Source organism: Orycteropus afer, unplaced genomic scaffold (genome assembly GCF_000298275.1).
Source record: "Orycteropus afer afer isolate SDZICR_OR568_19922 unplaced genomic scaffold, OryAfe1.0 scaffold00054, whole genome shotgun sequence".
NCBI classification, from domain to species: Eukaryota; Metazoa; Chordata; class Mammalia; order Tubulidentata; family Orycteropodidae; genus Orycteropus; species Orycteropus afer.
Window position 1 is genome coordinate 6,377,995 of NW_006921641.1, and position 24,017 is coordinate 6,402,011.

Here is a 24,017-nt window from a genome sequence, read left to right on the forward strand (position 1 = left end):
GTGACCCCCTTTGGGTTTCTGAGGTGGTAAATCTTCACACAAGTAGATTGTCCAGTCTTCCTTCTGCAGAGTGGCTGGTGGGTTTGAATTGCCAACCTTCTGGTTAGCGGTCAAATGCCTTAGGCATTAAGCCACCAGAGCTCCATTATATATATATATTTAATTATATCATCATATTATATTTTGCCATCTATGTGTTAAAAGCTTGCCATGTGTCAGGCACTATAACCCCTACAGCCCCATGAGGCTAAGTAACTTGTCCAAGGTCAAAGAACTAAATATGCAATAAGGTTGGGATTCAACCCAGGTTGTGACTTCATCACCTTCACCCCTGATCACAGGACTGCAACTCACAGGGTTGTTCAGGCCTGAGGGTAAGTGGAGGAAAGTGGTGAGAACAGTGCAAACCTCTGGACTGGTGGTGTAGGTAAACTCTCCATCCATGAGAATGGGAGGTGGAGGCCTGGGCCAGGTGTGGACCAGGCAGACCTTCCCTTGGGAATGATACAGAGGTCAGGTATATTGTCTCCCCTCTAAAAGCATCACACTGAAGACATCACAAGCATTGACTTGATTTTCCCACCTTCAGGCTGCACGGATCCTATTTCCACCTGCATGGTGGCCACCTCCCTGATGCCTTGGTGGACCTCACAGGAGGGCTCGTCACCAACGCCGACCTGTACTCTTCCCCTTCTGACCTAGTGCTGGTGGTGAAGATGGCAGCCCAGGCTGGCTCCCTGATGGCCTGCTCCACTCCAGTGGGGGTGAGTGCAGGCCCCTTCCAGGAGAAGACAGGAATCCTTGTGTACCGCTTAGAGCCTGTCCTCAACCAGGGGTGTTCAGTCAAGGCCACATTCAGCTAGTGAGGATAAGGCAAATAGTGGCAAAGCAGCCACTATTGAGCACTTACTGAATGCTTTACCTAGGCAGACTCATTTAATCCATACAGGAGCTCTACCTTTGAGATAGGGTTGGCAAAATTCATTTTAGCAAAGAGGAAATGCATCCACAAGGCTCAGTAAAATGCTTAGCATCACACAGCTAGTAAGTGGCAGAGCAGAGATTCAAATGCTGATGACTCCAAAACCTTTGTCTATTATTGTTTCTCTGTGACCAGGAGTGATAGATCCAGAGTGACTAGGGGCCTTTACTGTTCACCGGCAGAGGCAGTCATGGTTCTCACTATAGCTCCTTTGTACTTGGTCTTGAGTATACACTGAGTCCTTCCTTGAGTCCTCTGTTTCTCACTGTCTCTACATACAACCCTCCAAGGGTGTTATGCCATTTAGGGAAGCTTAGATGGCCCTCCAAAATATTTGAATCTGTTCTAAGACAGCTGGTTCCCTATCCATGGTGATGCTTCCTTCACTCTTCAGATATGTAGCTTTGAGTCACACATCACTCATCCAGAATGCCACCGGATAATTAAGTTCCCCTTTAAACCCCAATTACTCACAACACAGTATGGGGAGGAGAGAACTCTTGGCTCCTGCAAAAGACCGAGTAGACACGTTTTGTACTGTGTCTCATTGACAACAAGTGATTAGAGGATCAAGCATCTCAGGTTTTCAGAACTTTGTGGGGTTCTATCTGTAATGGCGGTGGCTTCCTGTGGCATAAAATATGGGGCCTCAACTCCTAGTCAGCCTAGACTCTTCCTGTCTAAAAAGGAGTTTCAAGGACATATGTCAGTGCGAAGTGAGTTAGTGGGACCAGTTTCACCCAGGCACGGCTCTGCTGCTGATTGAAATGTACTTTTCCATTTCTCTAAAGTTTAATGCAGGGTCTGCTTTTCTCCTCTGTAGCCAACAGGCAAGGATGATGTGATGGCGACCGGCCTGGTGAGCTGCCATGCTTACACAGTGACAGGGGCTGAGCAGGTAAGGCTGGCCTGACCAACCCTCCCATGGGCTGAGACCCTCGAAACAGGAGTCAGAATCAAATGCCTGCAGAAAATCCACAAAGCTGAAATGAGTATTTATCACCCTCACCCCCCACCCTGACACTCAAGTGGAGAGACATGGTCAACTCCTTTGGTGCATGCAGAAGTTCTGGCTCCAGTATCCTCCACCCCCAGGGACCCACCAGAGGTCTTTCTCTCCTTGAAATGATCTCAGATAAGTCTGGCAAGTGCCTAGCTACACTGAAGGATTAGCTTCAAAAGAAGGCAGAATCCTCTGTACTGACTCTGAGAGAAGGCTTGCCCTAAAAGAGATTTTATTCATTAGCTACACATTAAACTGATGTAACAAAGACACTCCACAGGATAGGGGCCTACACAAGATGATAGGGACTTGCATGTCTCCCTTATGTAAGCAGGTGATTTCAGGGCCCATAAGTGCCTCTACCATCCTCAACATGGGGCTTTCCTTGTGAATCAAAGGCAGCAGTTTCCAGCCAGGGAAGGTAAGAAGCCAGGGGAACATTGCCCATCCATAGGAAAGGCATGAATCAGAAATGATGCGTATCACTGCCACTCACATCCCATTCATCAGAACTTAAGTCATGTGACTACACTGAGGCACAAAGGAAGCTGGGAAATATACTGTCTCTCTGAGCTGCCATATTTCCAGAGAAACTTTATTCCATGGAATAGGAGAGGACAGCTATTGGGGTCAGACAACAATCTTTCCCTTGTTGTAAGAACTGACTTTGGTGGACAAATGCATGTAATTACTGTCAGCAGTGTAAGTAAGTCTGGGAAACATTACCAAAACCCAAGCTCCTCCATTCATAAATGAAGACATGGAGGCCTGAGAGGGGAAGTGTCTTTGATGAGGTTACACAGCTATTTAATGATCTGCCTTGGCCAGACTCCATGGCTCCTCCACTCCATCTACGCTTATCATGGTGCTGTGTGGTGACAGCATTTCCTAGTCTTGTGATGATTTCCTGCAAATGTTCCCCCACCTCTCTCTTTCCCACAACACTTAAGGTCTAATAATATTTTCTAAGGCCTAAGAAACAGTGTTCCAAACTCCAGGGCACACTTTTCACAGGTATTTGTGGGCTTAGGAGTACAGTGTCAGGTTATATTCCTGGCATGCTTTCTCTCCTGTGCCCTCTCAGACTTGCCCTCTCTATATATATCAATCTGCCTCTCCTGTCCATTGACCTAAGGCCAGTTGCTCCATTGTTTGTACTTTAGTGAGTGTCTCAATCCACAAAATAGGGTCAATATCTCCTGCATATCTCCCTAAGGTAAGTCAGCTACAAAATGCTTCCTCTGACAGTACCTAGGGTACAGTAGACACCTAATAAATGTTCATTCTCAGTGGATGAGTGCACTTGCATGTATGAATGAATGGACTTGCCTTTGGCCTACGAGGATGACATTTCTAATCCCTCATCATGGAATATATGTGAGGAACTCAAAAGATGTGGCCCACAAGCACAGAAGAGGCTTCTGGATAAACCCAGGCCAGAATGGATCCCAGCCACAGTGGCTCCACCTCCTCATTCTCTGAATTGCATCGCCTCACCTCTGTCCCACCTTCCTAAACCCTCCCTTGAATCCTCAATGGGGGCAATCAATACCACCACCACAACTGGCCATGTAGGGACTCTGCTCCCCACAGCTCTCCTGTCCCAGAGGTGGATAAGTCTACGGACAGTAAATCAGTTTTACCTCATCGCCAATTCTGACCAATTGGCAATGCTACTGGGATTGCTGTATTGACAAGACATTAGAGCTGCTTCCAAATTTTGGGGAAAAGAGGGTTGTGATCAGTTAGTGATATCTTTGTTGGCCGCAGATCTGTGTTGGAATAAGGGACTTGTGTTACCTGCACTAGTATTTTGTCATCCCTATACAAGACCCTTTTACACACCGAGACATCCTATCTGTCCTGTGAAGAGAGGGGGAGAGGGATGTGTGTATGTAGAGGTACTGATGGTCAAGACATAGGAGTCCCTTCAGAGGCTGGGCATGGGGATGGCAGTGGCCCCCCAATTATAGAAGAGCCATCTAGGGACCTAGGGCGGAGAGACAGGTGAACTCAGGAGTCAGAGTGTGGGTTCAGCTGTGGTTTGGGTTTCTGATGATTGTGCTCACACACCCAAACACTGGAGTTATTTTTATAATCATGAGGACAGAATACACTGAACAGTCTAACAGGGTCCCTGGCCTGTGATAGCCTTGACTATGGGATTGCATGGTCTGTTCCACCTTAACATTCTGTGGCCTCTAACCCAGCTTGTGTTCTAAGAAGCACTAGCCTAGGAGGTCCTCTGAAAACATGGTTCCTTCTGGGAGAGTTACAATGTATGTTAGTATTTTAAAGGTTCTGTATTTAAGATACAAATACAACTTAGTTTAGTTGAGTTTTTTTTTTTTTTTTTTTTAATTTTTACCGTGGTAAAACATAGACACCAAGACATTCACCAACATAACATCTTCCCCATTTCCAGCTCAAGGACATTGATTACATTCTTCATGTTGTGCCACCATTATTGCTATCCTTTTCCAAAATATTCGAACACCATTAGCATAAACTCCATGCTGCACAAACAAAAGCTTCCCCTTTCCCCCTCCCTCTTACCCCTAGTGACCACTAATATTCTTTGGCAAATGCAACTTTGTTTTAAACTAAAATTGGCCAGGAAATATTTATTTTTTCCTCTAGGAATAACTATTAACAGCCTGTGGAACTAGCATTGAAGAGAATACATTGAGGAAGCATTTTCTAGGTTTGAGAATCTAGGTCCCCTGTTGCCCAGGGGCACACTTTCTGAGAGGGTTGACCAAGGTCAAGATTTATAGTCAGTAGCCAGGGGAACGAGGCACATGAACCAGCTCATTCTTGGATGTGGCCGTGACCTTGGCTTTGAGTATAACTCCTTAGCCAAGGCCCATGTGGTCACCAATAGGGAAATTTCATAAGGAGCAACAGAGTCAAACGAGGGCCAAAAACTTGACTTGGATAAAGATTCCTCCTCCAGAGACAAGCATTTGTAACTCTGAACCACAAATGCTAAGATTATACCAGCCCATAAATGTAGTGTGCTTTTTAATCTGCTCATCCTCCTTCCAGGCAGGACACAGACAGGAAGATAAATGAAATTGGCATTTTTTTATTATGCACCTAGCTGGATCAGAGACTCCCCTGGGCAAGGGGGTGAGTGTTTATCTGCATGCCTCATTTAACCCTGCTTCCAGCCCCTTTGAATCATGGGCTGTTCTTCTCCCCTATGTGCATCTGAGCTGCCCCTGACCATTGGCTAGGCACTGAGGATGACTTATTAAGCCCTTTGGGCCACCAGGCACCCATTTCTCACAGCCCTGCTCCATGGGCTCTGTGAGGTGCTGGTGACACACTGTATACAGGTTCGCTAGGGAATGAGCTGAGCAGGGTGGGACACCTGGGTTTGTGCCTGGAGTCTTCAGGGGCAGCACTGAAGCCAGAGCACCTTCCACTTCACGGCTGGCCAGAGATAGAAAGCAGCAAGGAAAAGCAAAGAAGAATTTTACCCAAGTCAAGCTCTTTGGCCCATGTTTGATTGTATGGTACTTTTTTGGCAGTGCCCTATTGGTGATTACATCCTCTGGAACAGCTGTATTCTTTGTCCACTCTCAGTACCAAAATTGGGAGCATGGGCTTTGGGCTGACAGTGGCTGAGCTCAGAATTCTGCCTCTACCACTTACTTTGTGACCTTTGGAAAGTTGCTTAACCTCTCTGATGCTTAGTTTCCTCCTCTGCAGGGCAGGGGATTGAATGACAGAACATGTAAAGCACTCATTGAGCACCTTGCTCCCAGCCCTGTCTTGCACTTGGTTTTCTTCTCCATAGGTGACACCATTCAGGGCTTTCTCAACCTCCTATGACCTAGAATCTTTGAACAAGTTTGCCTTCTGCCCTCATCCATACAGGTCTTTGTCTCCCCAGACAACATTAGCACAAATCAATATCACAGTTACAACTCAATTATTCTTTAATTCCTCTCACCAGGCTTGAGCCTCTAGTTCCTGATAATGTAGCCCAAGGATTTGCTGTTGTTTTGTTGTAACTTTTTTACAGTCCTGACCTTTGGTCCAAGTGGTCTAAAGAAGCAAATGTGCCAACCTTGATACCTTGGCATCTAGGAGTAATGACATGGTGAAGGGGGTGAGAGGTAGGGGAATTAGGCAGGAACCTTCAGGCCAGCATAGGCACCCTGCTCCAAACAGGGGCTCTGTAATGAGGGTCTGGTGCAGGCTGGGGAGGTAGGCTAATAAGGACTATCCTTGAATGTCTTGATGCGCAGACCTGGCATTGCTCAATCCAGCCTTTCTTACCCCTCATTCAATTGTCTCTTGGTGACACAAACAGTTAAGTGCTCAGCTGCTAACTAAAAAGTTGGCAGTTCAAATCCAATCAGAGGTGCCTCAGAAGAAAGGCCTGGTGATCTATTTCCAAAACCTCAGGCATTGAAAACCCTATGGATCATATTTCTTCTCTGATACATGTGGGGTCGCCATGAGTCAGAATCAACAGGAATAGGCTTGGTTTGGGCTTACTCTCCTCACTCCAAGCAACGGCGTGGAGACTCAAACAGAGTTCCCTGTGGGCCCATGGCAGTGACACATGCAATATCTGTGGAATAGAAATGCTGGCTATGATAGGCTCAAAGGAGGCTGAGGACTCATAAAGATCCCTCCTCTGCAGCTGCAGCCTCTAGCAGCATCCCAATCTGCTATTGTGCCTCAGCTCACCCGGTCCTAGGAGGCAGGCGCACAGAATGATAAAGTTGCACCTGCTCTGCGAGGTGCTGAGTGAGAGAGGGGCCATTTTCTCCTCTCTCTCATTTCTACTCTTTGCATGCAGCAGAGACATTGATTTTATTCCCTTTCAATTTTTTTCCCCCCGACTGCAGCCAAATGAGGTCAGAAGTTAAATTAGTCCTTGGAGGTAAAAGCAGCTGCATTCATATTCCCTCTTTCTGCTGACTTCTGCTGGGGAGCGGTGACTGCTTCTTTTTCTGTTCTTTCTAGATTCAATACAGGAAAGGCTGGGAAGAAATTATCCGCCTGTGGAACCCCTGGGGCAAAACCGAATGGAGAGGACGCTGGAGTGATGGGTAAGGCTTCTGGAAACTCTCTCAATCCCTCATGGAAGAGCCCCCTCCTGTCTGACTGTGTTGCTCCATACTGCAGTGCCATATTGGCAACCACATGCACATTGACCTGGTGGCTCAAGGATTACATGCAAAGCCAAAACCACAGCCACATCCAGCAATGGGCTGATTTACATGCCTCACTCCCTTGGCTGGTGACTGTACTCCTAACCCTAGTCAGCTATCTCAGAAAGGGTACCCCTAGGCAAGAGGGGGCCCAGGTTATCTATTATAGATATCTATCCACCATGCTCTCTCCTCCTCTCACCTGCCATGGGCTCACTGCAGGGCTGTCCAGGGCATCCCGATGCGTGGTTGTCAGTCCATCATACACACCCATGATGCTGTTTGCCAAACGTCCAACAGACACCTACTATGTATACTCGGCACTAAGTCCATGGTGTTAGGTGCTCTGTACATACAGATGACCAGACTGCAAGTCTATCCTTCAGAAGGTTACCATATAGAGCTGGGAACCCAAGTACCCTGATTTAGTGAAAAGTGGGGAAGAAAGGCAGAAGCCGAGACCCCATTTGGCAGAGAGAGAAGTGGATAAAAGGAGCCTCATCCAGTAAAGGAATCTCCTGAGATCCTGAGCCTGAAGCCCTGTAATCAGGATGGAGAAAGCTTCATTCCAAGGGAACCCAGAGGCAAAGATCCAAATCATCCTGTTATTTAATCCACCTGGGCCATCAGTCCTGTCCTACTCATCTGGGCTCCCAAGCATGATTAGTGCCTAGAATAGTGCCCTGCACATGGTAAACCCAAGCCAAACCTGCTACTGTCTAGTGGACTCCAATTCATGGCAACCCCATGTGTGTTACAATAAAACTTTGCTCTATAGGGTTTCTAATGGCTGTTTTATTTTCAGAAATAGATGACCAGGCCTTTCTTTCATGGTGCCACTAGGTGGATTTGAACAACCAACCTTTTGATTAGTAGTTGAGTACAAACCATTTGCACCACCCAGGGACTTTGTAGTGGGTGCTCAAAATATATTTCTGAGATGAATGGTTCTAAATCGTCTCAAGTGGCCTGTTGGGCATGTTCCAAACAGCAGCCTTCTGCCTACCTGGTCAGGGGGCTCTAGATGTCTGGTCAATGGACCCCAAGGAGCTAGGTTGGCATTTCCCAGCTGTCAGGAGGGCTGACCCCCCATGTCCCACCTACTTGCTGACTGAGAATGACCTATAGATGAGGCTTTGAGAAGGGTGGGCACAGCCATAGTTTCCTTGCTCCTCCCGGCAGCCCACAGGGTTACCCTGGGGCGCTCCTCTGAGGGCCTGTGTGGATGGGTGAAGTGTCAGGCCCCAGCCAGCACAGAAACATAGCCAGGAGGGAAACATGATCTGAAAGGAAATGCAATGTGTTCAGACAAACAGGAGAGCAAGACCTAACAAAGAGTGAAAATCAATACAGTGAGAGCAGTGAGTTCTGAAAGGCAAGTGGGGGTCAGTCAGTGTTCTACCAGGCGGGCCACCCCAGAGCTGAGCCTGATGCCCCAGGCTAGGCTGTGAGCCCCAGAGGCTGGATGCCTGGAACAAGTGTGTTCTCAGCAAATGTGAAATGAATGCATGACTGGGAGTGGAGGGCTGGAAAATGGAGGGAGGGAGGAAACAAGCAAAAAGAATTGGTAGACTAAACCTTGGTGTGACCTCAGATGCCCTTTGGTGTACAGAGGAGCCTAATCTCCTGCACCCCCACCATAGGAAGAGGAATAAACTTGCAAAACTACAAAACCCAAATGGAACTATCTTAGGTTTGACAGAGAAGTAGGAAGAAACTACCTCTTACGATTACTTAACTCCCTAAATCAGGGTCAGTAAACTACGACCCATAGGCAAAATCTGGCCCTGTCACCTATTTTTGAAACTAAACATTTATTGGCACACAAGCATGTCCATTTATTTATATATTATCTCTGGCTGCATTTGCACTGCACCAACAGGGCAGGGTAGTTGTAATAGAGACTGCATGGCCCACAAAGCCTAAAACAGTGTTTGGTCCTTCACAAAGTTTGCTGGCCCCTCTGCCTTAAATACCTCCACAGTCCTGGTACTGACCACTTGAACTTAAGGAAGCTGGAGTCTTCTCCCATACAGCACATGCTGGGGAAGCAGCATGCTGCAGGAGACTGGGGTTCAAATTCCAACTGCACCTCTGACTCTTTTGGGATCTGTGCATGGGCAGATTACATCACCACATCTGCCTCTGTTTCCTCATCTGTCAAATGGGATTAAGGATGCTTTCTGTGCAAGCTTGGTGTGTATGTTAAGTCTTAGCACACATTAAGAGGTGGCCATCATAGATCACTGCTGAACTTCAGCTTGACGACATAGCCAAGATGTCTTAGATAAGCTCTCACTATGTAACAGCACAAGAGATATATCAGATGCAGGGTGTACCCTCAAGTTGTTCAAAACCTGGTTGGTGGGAAAAGACACAGACTCTGGAGTCCAGATCTGGACTAACTGGGTTTGAGTCTCAGCTCTGTCACTTATCAGCTATGTGGCCTCAGGCAGACAACTTGACCTCTCTGGGCCTTGTCTCCTCATCTCTGAGATATATATAGCTAATGATAAAACTTATAGGAATAAGGCCAGGTTTAAATGAGTTAATGTATGTGAAGCACTACTGCACATCAAAAGTGCTATAAAAACATTAGTTATTATTATAGCTATAATTGATGGAAATCTAAACCTGCTTTCTTTCTAAAATTTTCATTAAAAAGCTTATTTCACTTTTTATGTTGTTGAAAATATACACAGTACAACACACACCAATTTGACAATTTCTGCATGTACATTTCAGTGACACTGATCACATTCCCCAAGTTTCATAACCATTCTCACCCTCCTTTTCCAGATTGTTCCTCCCCCATTAATATAAACTCAAAAAAAAAAAAAAAAAAAAAAAAACTCACTGCCCCTTAAATTGTTGATCTAATTTTTTGAGTTGCTGTTGTTAATTTGATGCTATATAGTTATTTTATTTTAAGAACTTGTTTTACATTCAACGTTTCATGTACAGTTAATTTCACTCCCCATTTACCATGTCCAACCCTACCCAGTCTCCTCCCCTCTCTACCCAATAACCCTCTCCCTGTGCCCTTCATATTTATGCAATCCTGTTTGTCCTACATTTCGTCAGTTTGAATTTTGGTCTTCTGGTGCACCATGGTCTATTGCTCTAAGGGATGTATTACCATAGAGTATGTGGGTGCATCATCCTGGGTTGAGTGGTCTTGCATGTACATCTTGTTAACTATTGGACTGAGAGCCAGCCCCTGGGAGTGAATTTTATTTCAGGTACAGAATTTATTCCAGGGCCATAGTATTGGGAGTCTCACCAGACTGCATCTGACCAGTAATTTCGGTTATTATTGAGTGGATTTTGTTCCACATTTTCCCTCCCACTGTATCCAGGATCTCCAGATTTGATCCTTTCCTTAGTGGTTGGCATTGGTAGCCAGGTACCGTCTATTTCTGCTGGTCTCGAGAGCCAGAGTGTCCTAGGGCTGATTGCTTCCAAATACCCTTGGTTGTTTTTTTTTTTTTTTTTTTTGCATTCTTCTTCACTTCCGATGCTAGGAGATCATTAGCCATCTTAGATGGCTGCTTGAAAGCTTTTAAGACCCCAGTTGCTACTCACCGATGCAGGGTGCAGAACAAGGCTTTTATGTATTTTGTTGTGCCAATTGATTTGAGCCTGTGTCCCCCAGTACTATGGTCCTGAGATGGTAGATCTATTGGATCTCTTCCATAGTGTCTGGGTATCTGGTTGGGATTACTCTGTGTCTATCTTCTATCGTTTCTGTAAGGATTGCAGGTATTTTGTATCACTGATGTCTGTGAAAGTTTAGCCTCAGCTGAATCTATCCTTGGTCTGGAGTATACTCCTGTTCACTGACCCCCATATGATCCTCTCAGGTGTTTATGTGTTCATCTGTAGTCTGGTGTTTGGTGTTAATGGTAATGCAGTATTGTGGACACATTGGTTGGTATTAGCCTCTGTCGTCTATCTCCTATGTGCACAATTCGATGTCCTCCAGTTTCCTAATGTTATCATGGTGGTCACAAACCCTTTGGGTAATCCCTTCCCTTACCCACGTAAGCACGTGGGCCCCAACTAGCCTGAAATTAATTCCTCCCTTTCCCTCCCCATCCCAGTAACCTAGAAAGTGAGTTCACTTTCCCAAGCAAACCCTTCTTTGTCTTTTTACAGTAATGGGCTCATACAGTACTTGTCTTTCTGCAATTGACTTATTTCACTCAGCCTAATGTCCTCCAGGTTCATCCATGCTGTGAGATGATTCCCGTATCCCTCATTGTTCTTTAATGTAGTATAGTACTCCATTGTGTGCATGTACCATAATTTGGTTATCCACTCATCCGTTGATGGGCGTTTAGGTTGTTTCCATCTCTTCATTATAGTGAAGTGTGCTGCGATGAACATAGGTGTGCATGCATCTGTTCATGTGCTATCTCTCACCTCTTTAGAATATACTCCTAGTAATGGAATTGCTGGGTCAAATGGTATTTCTATTTTCAGTTTTTTAAGGAAACGCCATAACGTTTGCCACAATGGTTGTACGATTTTAAAATCCCACCAGCAGTGCACAAGAGTTCCAATCTCTCTGTAACCCTGCCAGCATTTGTTATTTTCTGACCTGTTGAACTTATCATCTCACCCCAGCTATTATTGCTGGGGTGAGATGATATCTCATCATTGTTTTGATTTTCATCTCTCTAATGATTAATGATCGTGAGCAATTTCTCATGTGTTTGTTGGCTGCCTGTACATCTTCTTTGGTGAAGTGTCTATTCAAGTCTTTTGCCCATTTGCTAATTGGGTTATTTGTCTTTTTGGTTTTGAGCTCTTGAAGATTTCTGTAGAGTTTGGAGATAAGTCCTTTGTCAGATATGCCATAGGCAAATATTTTCTCCCAATCTGTAGGTTCTCTTTTTACCCTTTTGACAAAGTCTTTTGATGCTTATACGAATTTAATTTTTAAAAGGTCCCAGTCATCTAGCTTCTCTTCTACCTCCTGCCCACTCTGGGTTATGCTTGATAGTCTATTTATGCCATAAATTAGGGCTCCCAGATTTGCCCCTATTTTATCTTTGATTAATTTTATAGTTTTGGGTTTTACATTTAAGTCTTTGATACAGCTTGAGTTTGTTTTTGTGTATGGGGTGAGGTATGGGTCTTGTTTCATTTTTCCACAGGTGGAGATCCAGTTTTGCCAGCACCATTTGTTAAAGAGGCATTCTCTTCCCCATTTAATGGGTTTTGGACCTTTATCAAAGATCAGTTGTCCATAGATGGATGGGTCTATATCTGAACTTTTGATTCTGTTCCATTGGTCTATCTGTCTATCATTGCACCAGTACCATGCTGTTTTTACTTCTGTGGCTGTATAGTAGTTCTTAAGATCCAGGGGTGTGAGACCTCCCACTTTGTTCTTCTTCAGAAGTGCTCTGCTTATCCAAGGTCTCTTTCTTTCCATATGTAATTAGTAATTAGTTTTTCCATGTCCTTAAAAATTTTTGTTGGAGAGTGCATGGAAGGATGGACACAGGGAGGAGGTAACTTTGGGAGGAAGTAGGAGGGGAGCTGTTGCATTGGGGTAAATTGTAGTCAATGTCATGAGACAAAGTGTATGTGAACTGCTATATGGAAAGTGAATTTGCTCTGTAAATTTTCACTCAAATCACAATTTAAAAAAAAAAATTCTTGGAATCTGGATTGCGATTGCATTAAATGTGTAGATTGCTTTAGGTAGTATTGACATTTTCACAATATTCAGTGTACCTATCCAGGAACAAGGTAGGTTCTTCCATTTATGTAGTGCCCTTGTTGTCTCTTGTAGCAGTGTTTTATAGTTTTCTTTGTATAAGTCTTTTGTGTCTCTGGTGAGGTTTATTCCTAGATATTTTATCTTTGTAGTAGCTATTGTAAGTGGTATTGTTTCCCTTATTTCTTTATCAGAGGACTCTTTGTTGGTGTAGAAGAATCCAACTGTTATTTGTATGTTGACCTTGTATCCTGACATTTTGCTGAACCTCTCTATAGTTCCTAGTTTTTTTTTTTTTTATTGAGTCCCTTGGGTTTTCTATGTTCAGGATCATATCATCTGCAAATAGAGGTAGTTTTAGTTCCTCTTTGCCAATTTGTATGCCTTTTATTTCTCTTTCTTGCCTTGTTGCCCTGGCCAGGACTTCCAATACAATGTTAAATAGAAGTGGTGATAGATGGCATCCCTGTCTGGTTCCTATTCGTAGGGGGAATGCCTTGAGTCTTTCTCCATTAATAATGATGTTGGCCGTTGGCTTTGCATATATACCCTTTATTATGTTGAGGAATTTCCCTTCTATCCCTATTTTGCTGAGAGTTCTGAACAGGAATGGATGTTGGATTTTATCAGATGCCTTTTCTGTATCAATTGATATAATCATATGGTTCTTTTCTTTTCTTTTTTGTTTATGTGGTGGATTACATTGATTGTTTTTCTGATGTTGAACTACCCTTGTAAACCTGGTGTGAATCCTACTTGGTCCAGGTGTATTCATTTTTAGATATGTTGTTAGATTCTGTTGGCTAGGATTTTGTTAAAGATTTTTGCATCTATGTTCATGAGGGATATTGATCTGTAGTTTTCCTTTTTAGTGGTGTCTTTCCCCGGTTTTGGTATTAGTGTTATGCTTGCTTCATAAAATGAGTTTAGGAGTATTCCATCTTTTTCTATGCTCTGGAATAGCTTGAGTAGTATAGGTGTCAACTCTTCTCTGAATATTTGATAGAATTCTCCAGTGAAGCCATCAGGGCCAGGACTTTTCTTTGTGGAAAGTTTTTTTTTTATGACCTGTTCAATTTATTCTTTTGTTATAGGTCTGTTCAAGTTTTCTGAGTGGGATAGTTTAGGTAGGTCTTGTGATTCTAGAAACTTGTCCATCTCTTCTAGGTTCTCAAATCTGTTGGAGTATAGTTTTTCATAATATTCCATCAGTATCTTTTTTATTTCACTTGGTTCTGTTGTGATGACACCTTTTCATTTCCAATCTTATGATTTGGATCTTCTCTTTCTTTTCTTTTGTTAGATCTGCCAATGTTTTATTGATTTTATTAATGTTTTTGAAGAACCAGCTTTTTGTTTTGTTGATTTTTTTTCTATGGCTTCTTTGTTTTTTGTTTCATTTATTTCTGCTCTGATATTTATTATTTCCTTACTTCTAAATACTGCAGGAGTCTTTTGTTCTATTTCTAGTTGCTGGAGTTGGTGAGTTAGAGTGTTGATTTTCTTTCCTCTTTTTTGAGGTATGCATTTATTGCTATAAACTGTCCTCTGAGTACTTCTTTATGTCCCATAGGTTTTGGTGATGTATCACCATTCTCATTTTTTTCTAGCAATTTTTTTATTATTTCAGATTTTATTTGTTCTACTACCCAGTAGTTTTTGAGCAGTGAATTGTTCAGCTTCCTATGTTTGATGTTTTTTCCTTGATCTTCCTATTATTAATTTCTAATTTTATAGCATTGTGGTCTGAGAAGATGTTTTGTAGTATTTCCTCCTTCATGATATGGGGGAAGTTTTCTGTTTTACTAACAGATAGGTCTTCCACAATTTTCTTGGTGTTTTTTTTTGTTCACCTCTTCTTGTTCTGGAATTCCAATGAGGTGTATGTTGTTCCTTTTCATGTCATCCCACATAATTCTTAGTTTCTCTTCATTTCTCTTAAATCTTTGTTCTGATTTTTCTTCATACAGACTGGTGTCCAGGGATTTGTCTTCTGGTTGGGATATGCATTCTTCAGCCAGTTCTAACCTACTCTTTTGTGCATCTACTGTATTGTGTAATTCTGTATGTTTGGTATCATCTTCTGGATTTTTAACTGCTGTTTTTGAATGAGTTCTGATTGTGCATTAATCTTGTTATTTTGTTTTTAAATGATTTTCCTGAGTTCTTCCAGAGAACTGTCTGTGTTCTCCTTGCTTCTGTTTGGGGTTTCCTTAGGCTCTTGTAAAGCTCTATAACATATCTTCTAAATTCTTTCTCAGATAATTCTATTGTCTTCTCTTCCTCCATGTTTAATGAGACCTTTGTTTGGGGTTTTTCTTTAAATGCCTTGTCCTGTTTTTTTTTTGTTTGATTTGAGGTTGCCTGTTGTTTCCTAGGCATTTTGAGGTTGCCTTTAACTGTTGGTTATGTATTGATTTGTTTTGTCTTGGTTTTATGATTTAATATTTTGAAAAGTTGGAGCTGGTATAGTTTATTTTTTTAGTTATTAATTCAGGTATGCTGAGTTGGTCTGCAGTTTTCTTTGTGAGGTTGGAGTCACTGTGTGGAGTGTGGATATGGGTTTCTGTTTGTCGTAAAGAAGGTTTAGAATTCGAACCAGGAGGTATTATGGTGGCTGAATGTGGTTTCTTCTATTGGATGAGTGAGGTTATTGATGGAGAAGGTGAGAGCAGAGGAGAGGAAGGAGGAAAGCTTCACGTTGGTAGGGGCGGTTTCTAGGACTTTGAGAAGGCTGCTAATGATGATGTTGTACTGTTATTCACAGCTCAAGTTCAGCAAAGACTCCAGTTGTTAGGGGATCACCACTTTCCACCAGGCTCAGACACACACAAAAATATCACCCCTGAGTCCCCTCAGCACCAAAAAGCTGATCCAAGACAACTGCCTGGCTTCACAATCTGTGGTGGGAGTTCCTCTCAGGTCCACAGGCCCTGAGTCACTGGACCACACCATGATCCACCATGGGAGTTGCTTTCTGGGCCTGCCCACCTGTGGCACCAAAGATCCACTCAGTTTCAGTGGTGCTGGAGTCAGGCCAGTGCCCACTTGCACTCAGTGGTCCCAATATTACTGAAAAAGTCAAGTGCGGGCCCCTCAGTGCCACAAAGCTGACCCAAGCCTGTTCAGTGATCCACTGTGGGGGCACCTCCCTGGGCCCGCCCTCTTGCAGCACCAGTGGACTCTCTGCTCAGGTTTCAGTGGCTCTGGACATGCCTGCCTGCACCTAGCAGACCCAAGTTACCAATAAAATCAGGTGCTGAAGGTAGATCCTTGAGGTGATCACTGGTATGCTGGTGTGGTCACTGGTATGCTGGTGTGGTCACTGGTATGCTGGTGTGGTGTGTCTTCTTCCTCAGCCCAGGGAGGTCTCAGATGGCCTCTCTCACCTGCCGGTTGGCATTTCCCCAGGGAGGTCTCCAGTGGCCTTTCTCAGCTGCCTGTTAGCACTCCACAGGGTGGATCTCCTGCTCTTGTTATTTTTTTCCCCTGTCCCTTTCTCCTTCCCAATCCTACTCCCCTGAGTTTGCTGCACTCTGACTCAGTGAGCTGTTCAGAGCACCAGAATCCCCAATTCAAACTGCTCTACCTAGTTTTTCAGGGACTAAGATGCCAGAGGTAATTAACATGGTGATTACTGATGAGACTCCATTTTGAAAACCTGATCCTATGTAGTTTTTTTTTTTCCCCCCCAAAAAAAGAGCACAATGTTCAAGGCAGAAATTCTTTACTAATTAAGCTAAACTGGTGTTTGTCAACCTGCTTTCATATAATAGTGTGGGGAGACACCCCAATTATAGTTCAGATGAAGATGAGCTGGAGCAGTGAGGGTGGCTTCCAAGACCATATGGGGCTGGTGATGTTTATAAAGGTTTGAAGGGGGCAGAGGGAGTTTCTTCTTCCTTCGATATCCCAAGTATCTGCACCACTTATTATTGGACCCTAAATAAGGAAGCCAAGTTGATGAGGTATGATGCCAGAAGTTACTCAGGAGTCCTACACTATGGAAGTAAAAAGCTCCCCTCCCTGAAACAGGTACATTTCTCAATTCACCATTGAGAAGGAAGCCCACACCCAAAAGGATTAATTCTAGTGTTAAAAGGGGTGGGCAATTTAGTTCTAGGCAACAGGAGAGGGGCAGGTGCAATGTGGCCTTCAGAATTCAGAAAATGTGGGACAGCTGAGAGAGGCTGCACAGGCAAGGGTAGGCTGCCCCAGCTAGAAGACAAAACCGGGCAATGCCCAGCACATGGGAAAGTTACTGAACGGTAATGCATTGGGGTATGGAGTGGTCCAGATCAGTAACCCAGTCTGCTAGCAGGGGGCACCAGCTGCTGGCTTGGGCCCCAAGGCCCTGAGAGACCTGGAAAGAACAGAGGCTACCTCTAGCCCCTGAATTACTGGGATACTCAGAGATGGGGCCCCAATGGTGTCATAAGAATTGCTAGACCTGAGGCCCAAGGACAAGCTGAATTTCAAAGCAGAGGTGACTTGCTTCTGAGCCCCTGAACCACTGAATCAGGGTCCCCTCACATTATCCCCCATCTAGGGAGATGCTGAGCCTGGAGGCCAGCAACCAAGTGATTTAAATTTAGGTGGATTAAGGAGATGCAGGATGTGGAAAGAAACCACAATGCAATGCAATGCACTACCGTCAAGTCAGATCCAACTCATAGTGACCCCTCCTTGGGTTTCATCACTATGGAAGTAGATTGCCCAACTTTCCTTCTGAGGAGTGGCTGGTGGGTTTGAACCAGCCAGCCTTCTGGTTAGGAGTCAAATGTCTTATGCACTAAGCCACCAGAGCTCCTGGAAAGAGACCAAGAAGACATAATATTCAGGGTAGAGTCCCAGTTTCAGTAGCAAGGGCCCTCGTGTCAATAAGTGCTGTCTGAGGGGTTGCATGGGCTCACCTTATGCCTTGAACCAGGTCTCAGAAGAGGTTTGAGAGGCTATTTAGGTAGGAAGTGAGGACATTACACTTAAAGACCCAATAGCCACCTCATGTAATGCAAATGTCACCTTCAGGGTGCCAACCTTATCACAGCATTGCATCCAGTAAAACATTAGTTTGGTAATCAGAAAAGCAATTAAAAGCAGTTAGAATTTTTACTGCAGTCTCAAAACCAAAAAAAAAAAAAAAAAACTGCCAAGGGGAATGCCATCACCACAGACAGAAAAATGTCTTGAAAATCCAATTCCCCCATCTCTTTATTGTCAATATTTCTCCTACACTACACCTGTCCCTAAGACTTTCTCTTCTTAAGTGATGAGCTCCCCAAACCCTGTTTCCAGTCCAGCCGGGGCAATGTCTTTACTCACTATCCCCTTTTCCTCCTTTTTGCTAGCCTCTATACTTTATTCTTTGCTATTCATAAGGTTTTCCCTGGCCAATTCTTTGAGAAGTGGACTGCCTCTTCCTTCTTCCTAGTCTGTCTCAGTCTGTAAGCTAGGCTGATACCTGTGCACCATGTGCATCCCACTGGGTTAGAAACACCAGTGGCTGAGCCTCAAAACTCACATCAATACTTCACCATGGTAGGACAAACCGACAGACAAGTTTGTCTCCCTGTTGTAAACCTCTTGTACCACCCTTACCTGGGTCCCTGCGGCTGACTGCTCCTCTGTCCAGGTTCCTGGGCCTTTTAATCCCCTTTCTCCCACTCTCCTGTCATTCTGATTTGGGCATGCCTGAGTTCTCTCTCCTCACCTGGAGAATGAGGAGACTCACTTGAGGCACTTACTGATGAAAGTTGAAGAATACAGTCTGAGTATGGATTATGTCTCAATATAAAGAAAACAAAAATCCTCACAACTGGACCAATGAGCAGCATCACAATAAATGGAGAGAAGTTTGAGGTTGTCAAAGAATTCACATTGCTTGGTCCTACTATCGATGCCAATGGAAGCAGCAGTCAGGACATTAGACGACAGTAGCATTGGGAAGGTCAACTGCAAGGAACTGTTTCAAGTGCTGAGGAGCCAGGATGTCTCCTTGAGGACTAAGGTGAGCCTGACAGAAGCCATGATATTTCCAATCGCCTGATATGCATGTGAGAGCTGGACAATGAATAAGGAAGACTGAAGAAGAGTTGATGCTTTTGAATGGTGGTGCTGGTGAAGAATGCTGAAAGTACCATGGACTGCTAAAAGAACTAACAGATCTGTCCTGGAGGAAGTGCACTCGAAATGCTCCTTGAAAGGGAGAATGGCCAGACTTCATCTCATCTATTTTGGTCATGTTGTCAGAAGGGACCATTCCCTGGAGAAGGATGTCATGCTTGGTAGGGTGGAGGGTTGACAAAAGAGGGGGAGGCCTTCAACAAGATGGATTGACATGGTGGCTATGATGATGGGCTCAAGTATAGCAGGGATCATGGAGCTGGTGTGGGATCGGGCAGTGTTTCATTCTGCTGTGCATGGGGCGCTATGAGTCAGAAATGACTCGACAGCACCTAACAAAAACAACAACATACTTTATTCTTTCTCAGAACTACCCTTTTTTCTTTCCAGTGTAAATCCTAATAATAACCTCTGGCCTTTTGCAGTTGTCCTTCCCAGTCATTACCCCAAGCTGCCAAATACTTCCCAGAGGGTGATATGTTAAGCCAGAATCCCCAATTTGGGTTGGTTGGTGGGGTGTTAGTGGAGGAAAGGGCAAATGGCAAGACTAGGATCTCTTTGGGGAGGAGAGAGGGCAGCAAGTTCACTTGATATTTTGCCCATGCCTTTATGTCAAATGCCAAATGATTATCAAAGACAAGGGACATCAGAGATCAGGGAAGAGAAGCTTCCCATGGGCTGGAATGTTCAGGATAAGCTTCAAAGGTGGGGTTGAATTGAGTTGGTCTTAGGTTAAGGGAATATGGCTCACTTAGGAAGGGTGCTCCAGGTAGAAAGGGAAGCGTAGGCCATTGTACTGAGTCACAAACATACCTAGTGTGTTCAGGGCAAACAAATTGGCCTGAGGTAGGAGAATCTGGAAGAAAAAATTTGAAAGTTGGGCTGGAGACCTTGATCAGGCCAGAGAGTAGAGAGCCCAATGCCATTTTAGGAGTTTGGATTTACATCCTACAGGCATGGGGATTAATTATGACCCTTGAACAGGGGAGCAATGTGTGCAGAGCAGGCATTGGACAGATGGATCTGGCAGCACCTACTTTGTCGGATCATGTACCTTGGCTGTGAGTGTTGAGGGCCACCCATTTCCCACCAGGCCGGGAAGTAATGAGGATGGCTGCATGATCATGTCTCCATACAGGTGGTTTATTTCCTCCTACTTTCTAAGGAGGGAGTTGGATTGAGAGAGTCAGATGGTCTAATCTCAGCCATAATTGAAATTTCAGTCATGCATGCTTAAAGGCAAACTTGCATGAATCGATAGCATATTGATTTACACTACATTTATTTTCCCTTACACACTGCAGAAAACATAATTATCACTTAATTATAAAATTGCCATTTTACAATAACACATCTGACTGGCTCAGCCTGCAGCAGGAAGTCTGAATGGTGGTCCCAGTCTTTCTATCCTGGCATAGAGGTGACCCAGGCCCTCAATGCAAACCACTCCAGGGAAAGATTTCATTAAAGTTCTGTGCCTCTGGAGCTAATAAGCATGCCTCCACTTTGAAGTGTGGGCTGACAAAGGGGTAGCTGCACCCTCCTGCCTGTGACAGTCTCCTCCTCCACCACAGACCCTAGGACAATTAGCTTTTATAATAAACCATCCCAATGAAGTAGACAACAGAGCCTGAACTGGAATCTGGAGACATGGGGAGATCCTGGCCTTCATCATCACCATCTTCTCTTTGGTCATGTCACTGTCAGAATTCAGGTATCAAAACTATAGAGTGTGAAGGGCCTAGGAGGATTGAATGAACACAAGGAGTTACGAACAGAAATGGCATTAAGAGTATACTTTTCTAGCATTAGGGTTTAAATTTCCATTTATGGTTTTTCAGAACAAAAGTGTATTCACACCAGAAAAACAAATCCATGTATAGTACCAACTGTTGATATTACTAAGCAAGAGAGATACATATAATATACATGTTTATGTAAATGAATCAGCCACAATTAAACTGTAAGACCACTTTGAGCAACACTTTATAAATCATGGTGGGAAAAGAGTTCATGGTAGTTCAATGCCTTCTTTGACCCAGGCACTTAATTCATCATCTTATTTAATCCCCGCAACCCTTTCTACCACCTCAAATGTACCTACTATTGTGAAGATGTCATAGGACTGGATAACATTTCATTCAGTTATGTATAGGGTTGCTGTGAGGCAGAACTGAGTCAACTGCATCTAACAACAACAGCAACCCTTTGCAGGAGGAATTACCCCTGATTCAAAGTGTGGCTTATTGAAGCTTAACATTAAGATACTTGTCCAAGGTGACCAGACAGCTAAAAGTTGATGAAGAATGATAGAATTCCATTTTATTTTTACTATACTATAAAGGTTGACTAGTTCTCACCCAAGAGAAAACCCCTTCTCTAATATCCATGACAGATGGTCATCTATCCCCTCTGGGAGGGTGGAGCCCTCACCACAGGCAGCACATCCTGTTGGAAAGCAATTGCTAAGCCCTTCTCATGTCTCCCTGACTTTTATACCTCCAGTCCTGGAGAGCTAGACCTCATCTTCCACCTGACAACACCCTCCATTAGATCTCCACTCTCAAGGTTCCTCTTTCAGCAAAATACATTGGATTGTTCTGTTTCTCAGGTGGCATGGTTTCTAGACCTCTTATCCACCTGGTCACTCTCTTTAGGGCTCCTCTTTAACGCTATTTTAAACACTTATCACTGAAATAGGCCAGAAGTACCTCAAGGTTTAGGGCACATGCAGGTCTCATCTGGGTCCCACCAGAGGATCTACTCCTTCAGAAAGTCAAGAAACAAACAATGTTCCTAAATGGCTTGTGCTGAGGGATGCTCAACCCAGCCAGTCACTCCCAGTCTTGCAGCAAACAACTACGTTAAGGTTGGAGAGGGGTGGGATAGTGCTATAGCAGTTGTGAAAAGTCATTTATTGAATCAGTGTATTGAGCATCTCCTATTTGAAGCAGTGTGGTAAGTCCTGCAGGTACAGAAATAATTAATAAAAATCATTGTGTGCCCATGATATGCATAGGTATTGTGTTAAACACCAGTGATATTATGGTGAGCAAGACTCATTGACTTTATGCAACTTGATGTCTCATAAGGGGTAGAAACAAATGAGGCAGCCTTTATAACCCAGTTTGATAAGTACTGAAGCAAGTATAGCATGGAGTCTGTAAATACTCAAAGGAGGGGCACAGACTTAGGCAGAGCAGGTGGGTGGTAGGAGGATAGGCAAGGCTTCCCAGAGGAAGTGCTTTTCAGGAGAGGTGAGTAAGGGCTAGGGAGTCATAGGACTGAAAGAAAGAAGAATGTTCCAGGGGGAGCATCATGGTGAAGTCTCAGAGGTGTGAGGACAGGTGTTTTAAGAGATTGGAAGGCATTCATTATTGATACAGTGCAGGATTCAAGGAGAGAGGTGGGTGGGAAATTACCCAGCTAAAGCTGGAGGGTAAGCAGAGGCCAATACCTACAGGGCTTCATAGGTTAAGTTAAGGGGTTTGAACTTCATCCTGATAGTAATAGAGAACCATTGCTATGTTTTAAGCAGGGAAATGACATAGTCAGATTTTCATTTTAGAAGGATCATTTTGATGGCAATTTGTAGAATCGATAGGAAAGTGGGTACGCAAGACTGAGTTCAGGGAGACCAGTTAGAAGTTCAAGAGGAGATAACAGAAATAAGTGCTTGGCTTTGAGGGGTGTTTAAACTCCAAACCAAACTCACTGCCCTCGAGTCGATCCTGACTCAAAGTGACCCCTCCTTGGGTTTGAATTGCCAGGCTTCTGGTTAGCAGTCTGCCTTAGGCACTACGCCACCAGGAAGTGGAATTGTTTGGATATGAGGCATGCGACACAGAGAGATCATTAAGAACAACTCCTAATGTCCTGGCTTGGGCAATAGGAGGAGGAAAAGGATGAGTAGAGTTTGGGAGAGGTTAATTTTGAGATCTCTGTGGGACACTGGGGAGATGTGGAATGGACTTTAACTTATATTCTTGTAGAGCTCAGGACAGACAGTTAGGCCGGGACAGAGGTTTGGAAACCGTCAGCACATAGAGAGTGATTGAATCTGGTCTTAGCTAGAAGGACACTGTCCACTCGCAGCCCAGTAACTAATGGAGGCCTGTGTAAAGGCCCTCTTAGGCCACTAGAGATTGAGATGAGGCACTCTGGGAGATCTCACCTTGTGGTCGGTCTTTTCATGCTCAGGTCTCAGGAATGGCAGGAAACCCATGACCATCGAAAAGTCCAGCTGTATGAGAACAAGGAAGATGGAGAGTTTTGGTATTTACTTCTCTTTATAAGTCATCTTTTAAATTATTATTGTCGAATCTTTCAACCTCTAACCCTTTCCTCAAACTTTTGTGAGGATGGACATTAGCTTTGTACAGACCTGTTTAGAGGGAACCTCTTTTCTCTACCAAAACACAAAAACTGATGGGAAATTATTTTTGTGCTCTCTCTTTATGTGAAATGTATTTCTGTTCTAAAACTTTAGAGTTTCTAGGATATGTTAATGGTAAAAGAGAATATTGGAACCAAAGCTTTGAAACTCACAGTTTTGCAAAAACTGGGATGTATGGTTATCATCAGTCTATCTTCTATACCATCCTGTTGGGAGCCTGGAGTCTCCCCTGGTATGAATCTCCAAAAGGGGAAACACAGCCTTGAGCTCTCAGCCCTAATCTTGGACTTCAGGTGAGATATCTGTGTCAATACCCAGCAGTTAATCATGGCTGTTGTTGTTAGGTGACTTTGAGTTGGTTCCGAGTCATAGTGAACCCTGTGTACAACAGAACAAAATGGTGCCTAGTCATGAGCCATCTTCACAATTGCTGCTATGTTTCAGCCCATTATTGCAGCCACTATATCAATCTATCCTGTCGAGGGTCTTCCTCTTTTTCACTAGCCCTCTACTTTACCAAGCATGATAACCTTCTCCATGGACTAATCCCTCCTGATAACATGTCCAAAGTACATGAGACAAAAATCTCACCATCCTAGCTTCTAAGG

General features: G+C 44.0%; 1 protein-coding gene across 1 annotated transcript in view; it reads left to right on the plus strand.

The window, feature by feature from the left end:
- The window catches only part of CAPN13 (calpain 13), a 98,500-nt gene that overhangs the window by 40,277 nt on the left and 34,206 nt on the right, over positions 1-24,017 (plus strand). Inside the window, exons 5-8 of the mRNA XM_007938808.1 lie at positions 590-764; positions 1,806-1,880; positions 6,972-7,057; positions 23,214-23,288. Of these exons, the coding sequence (XP_007936999.1) occupies positions 590-764; positions 1,806-1,880; positions 6,972-7,057; positions 23,214-23,288 (411 nt within the window). The remainder of the gene's footprint in view (positions 1-589; positions 765-1,805; positions 1,881-6,971; positions 7,058-23,213; positions 23,289-24,017) is intronic.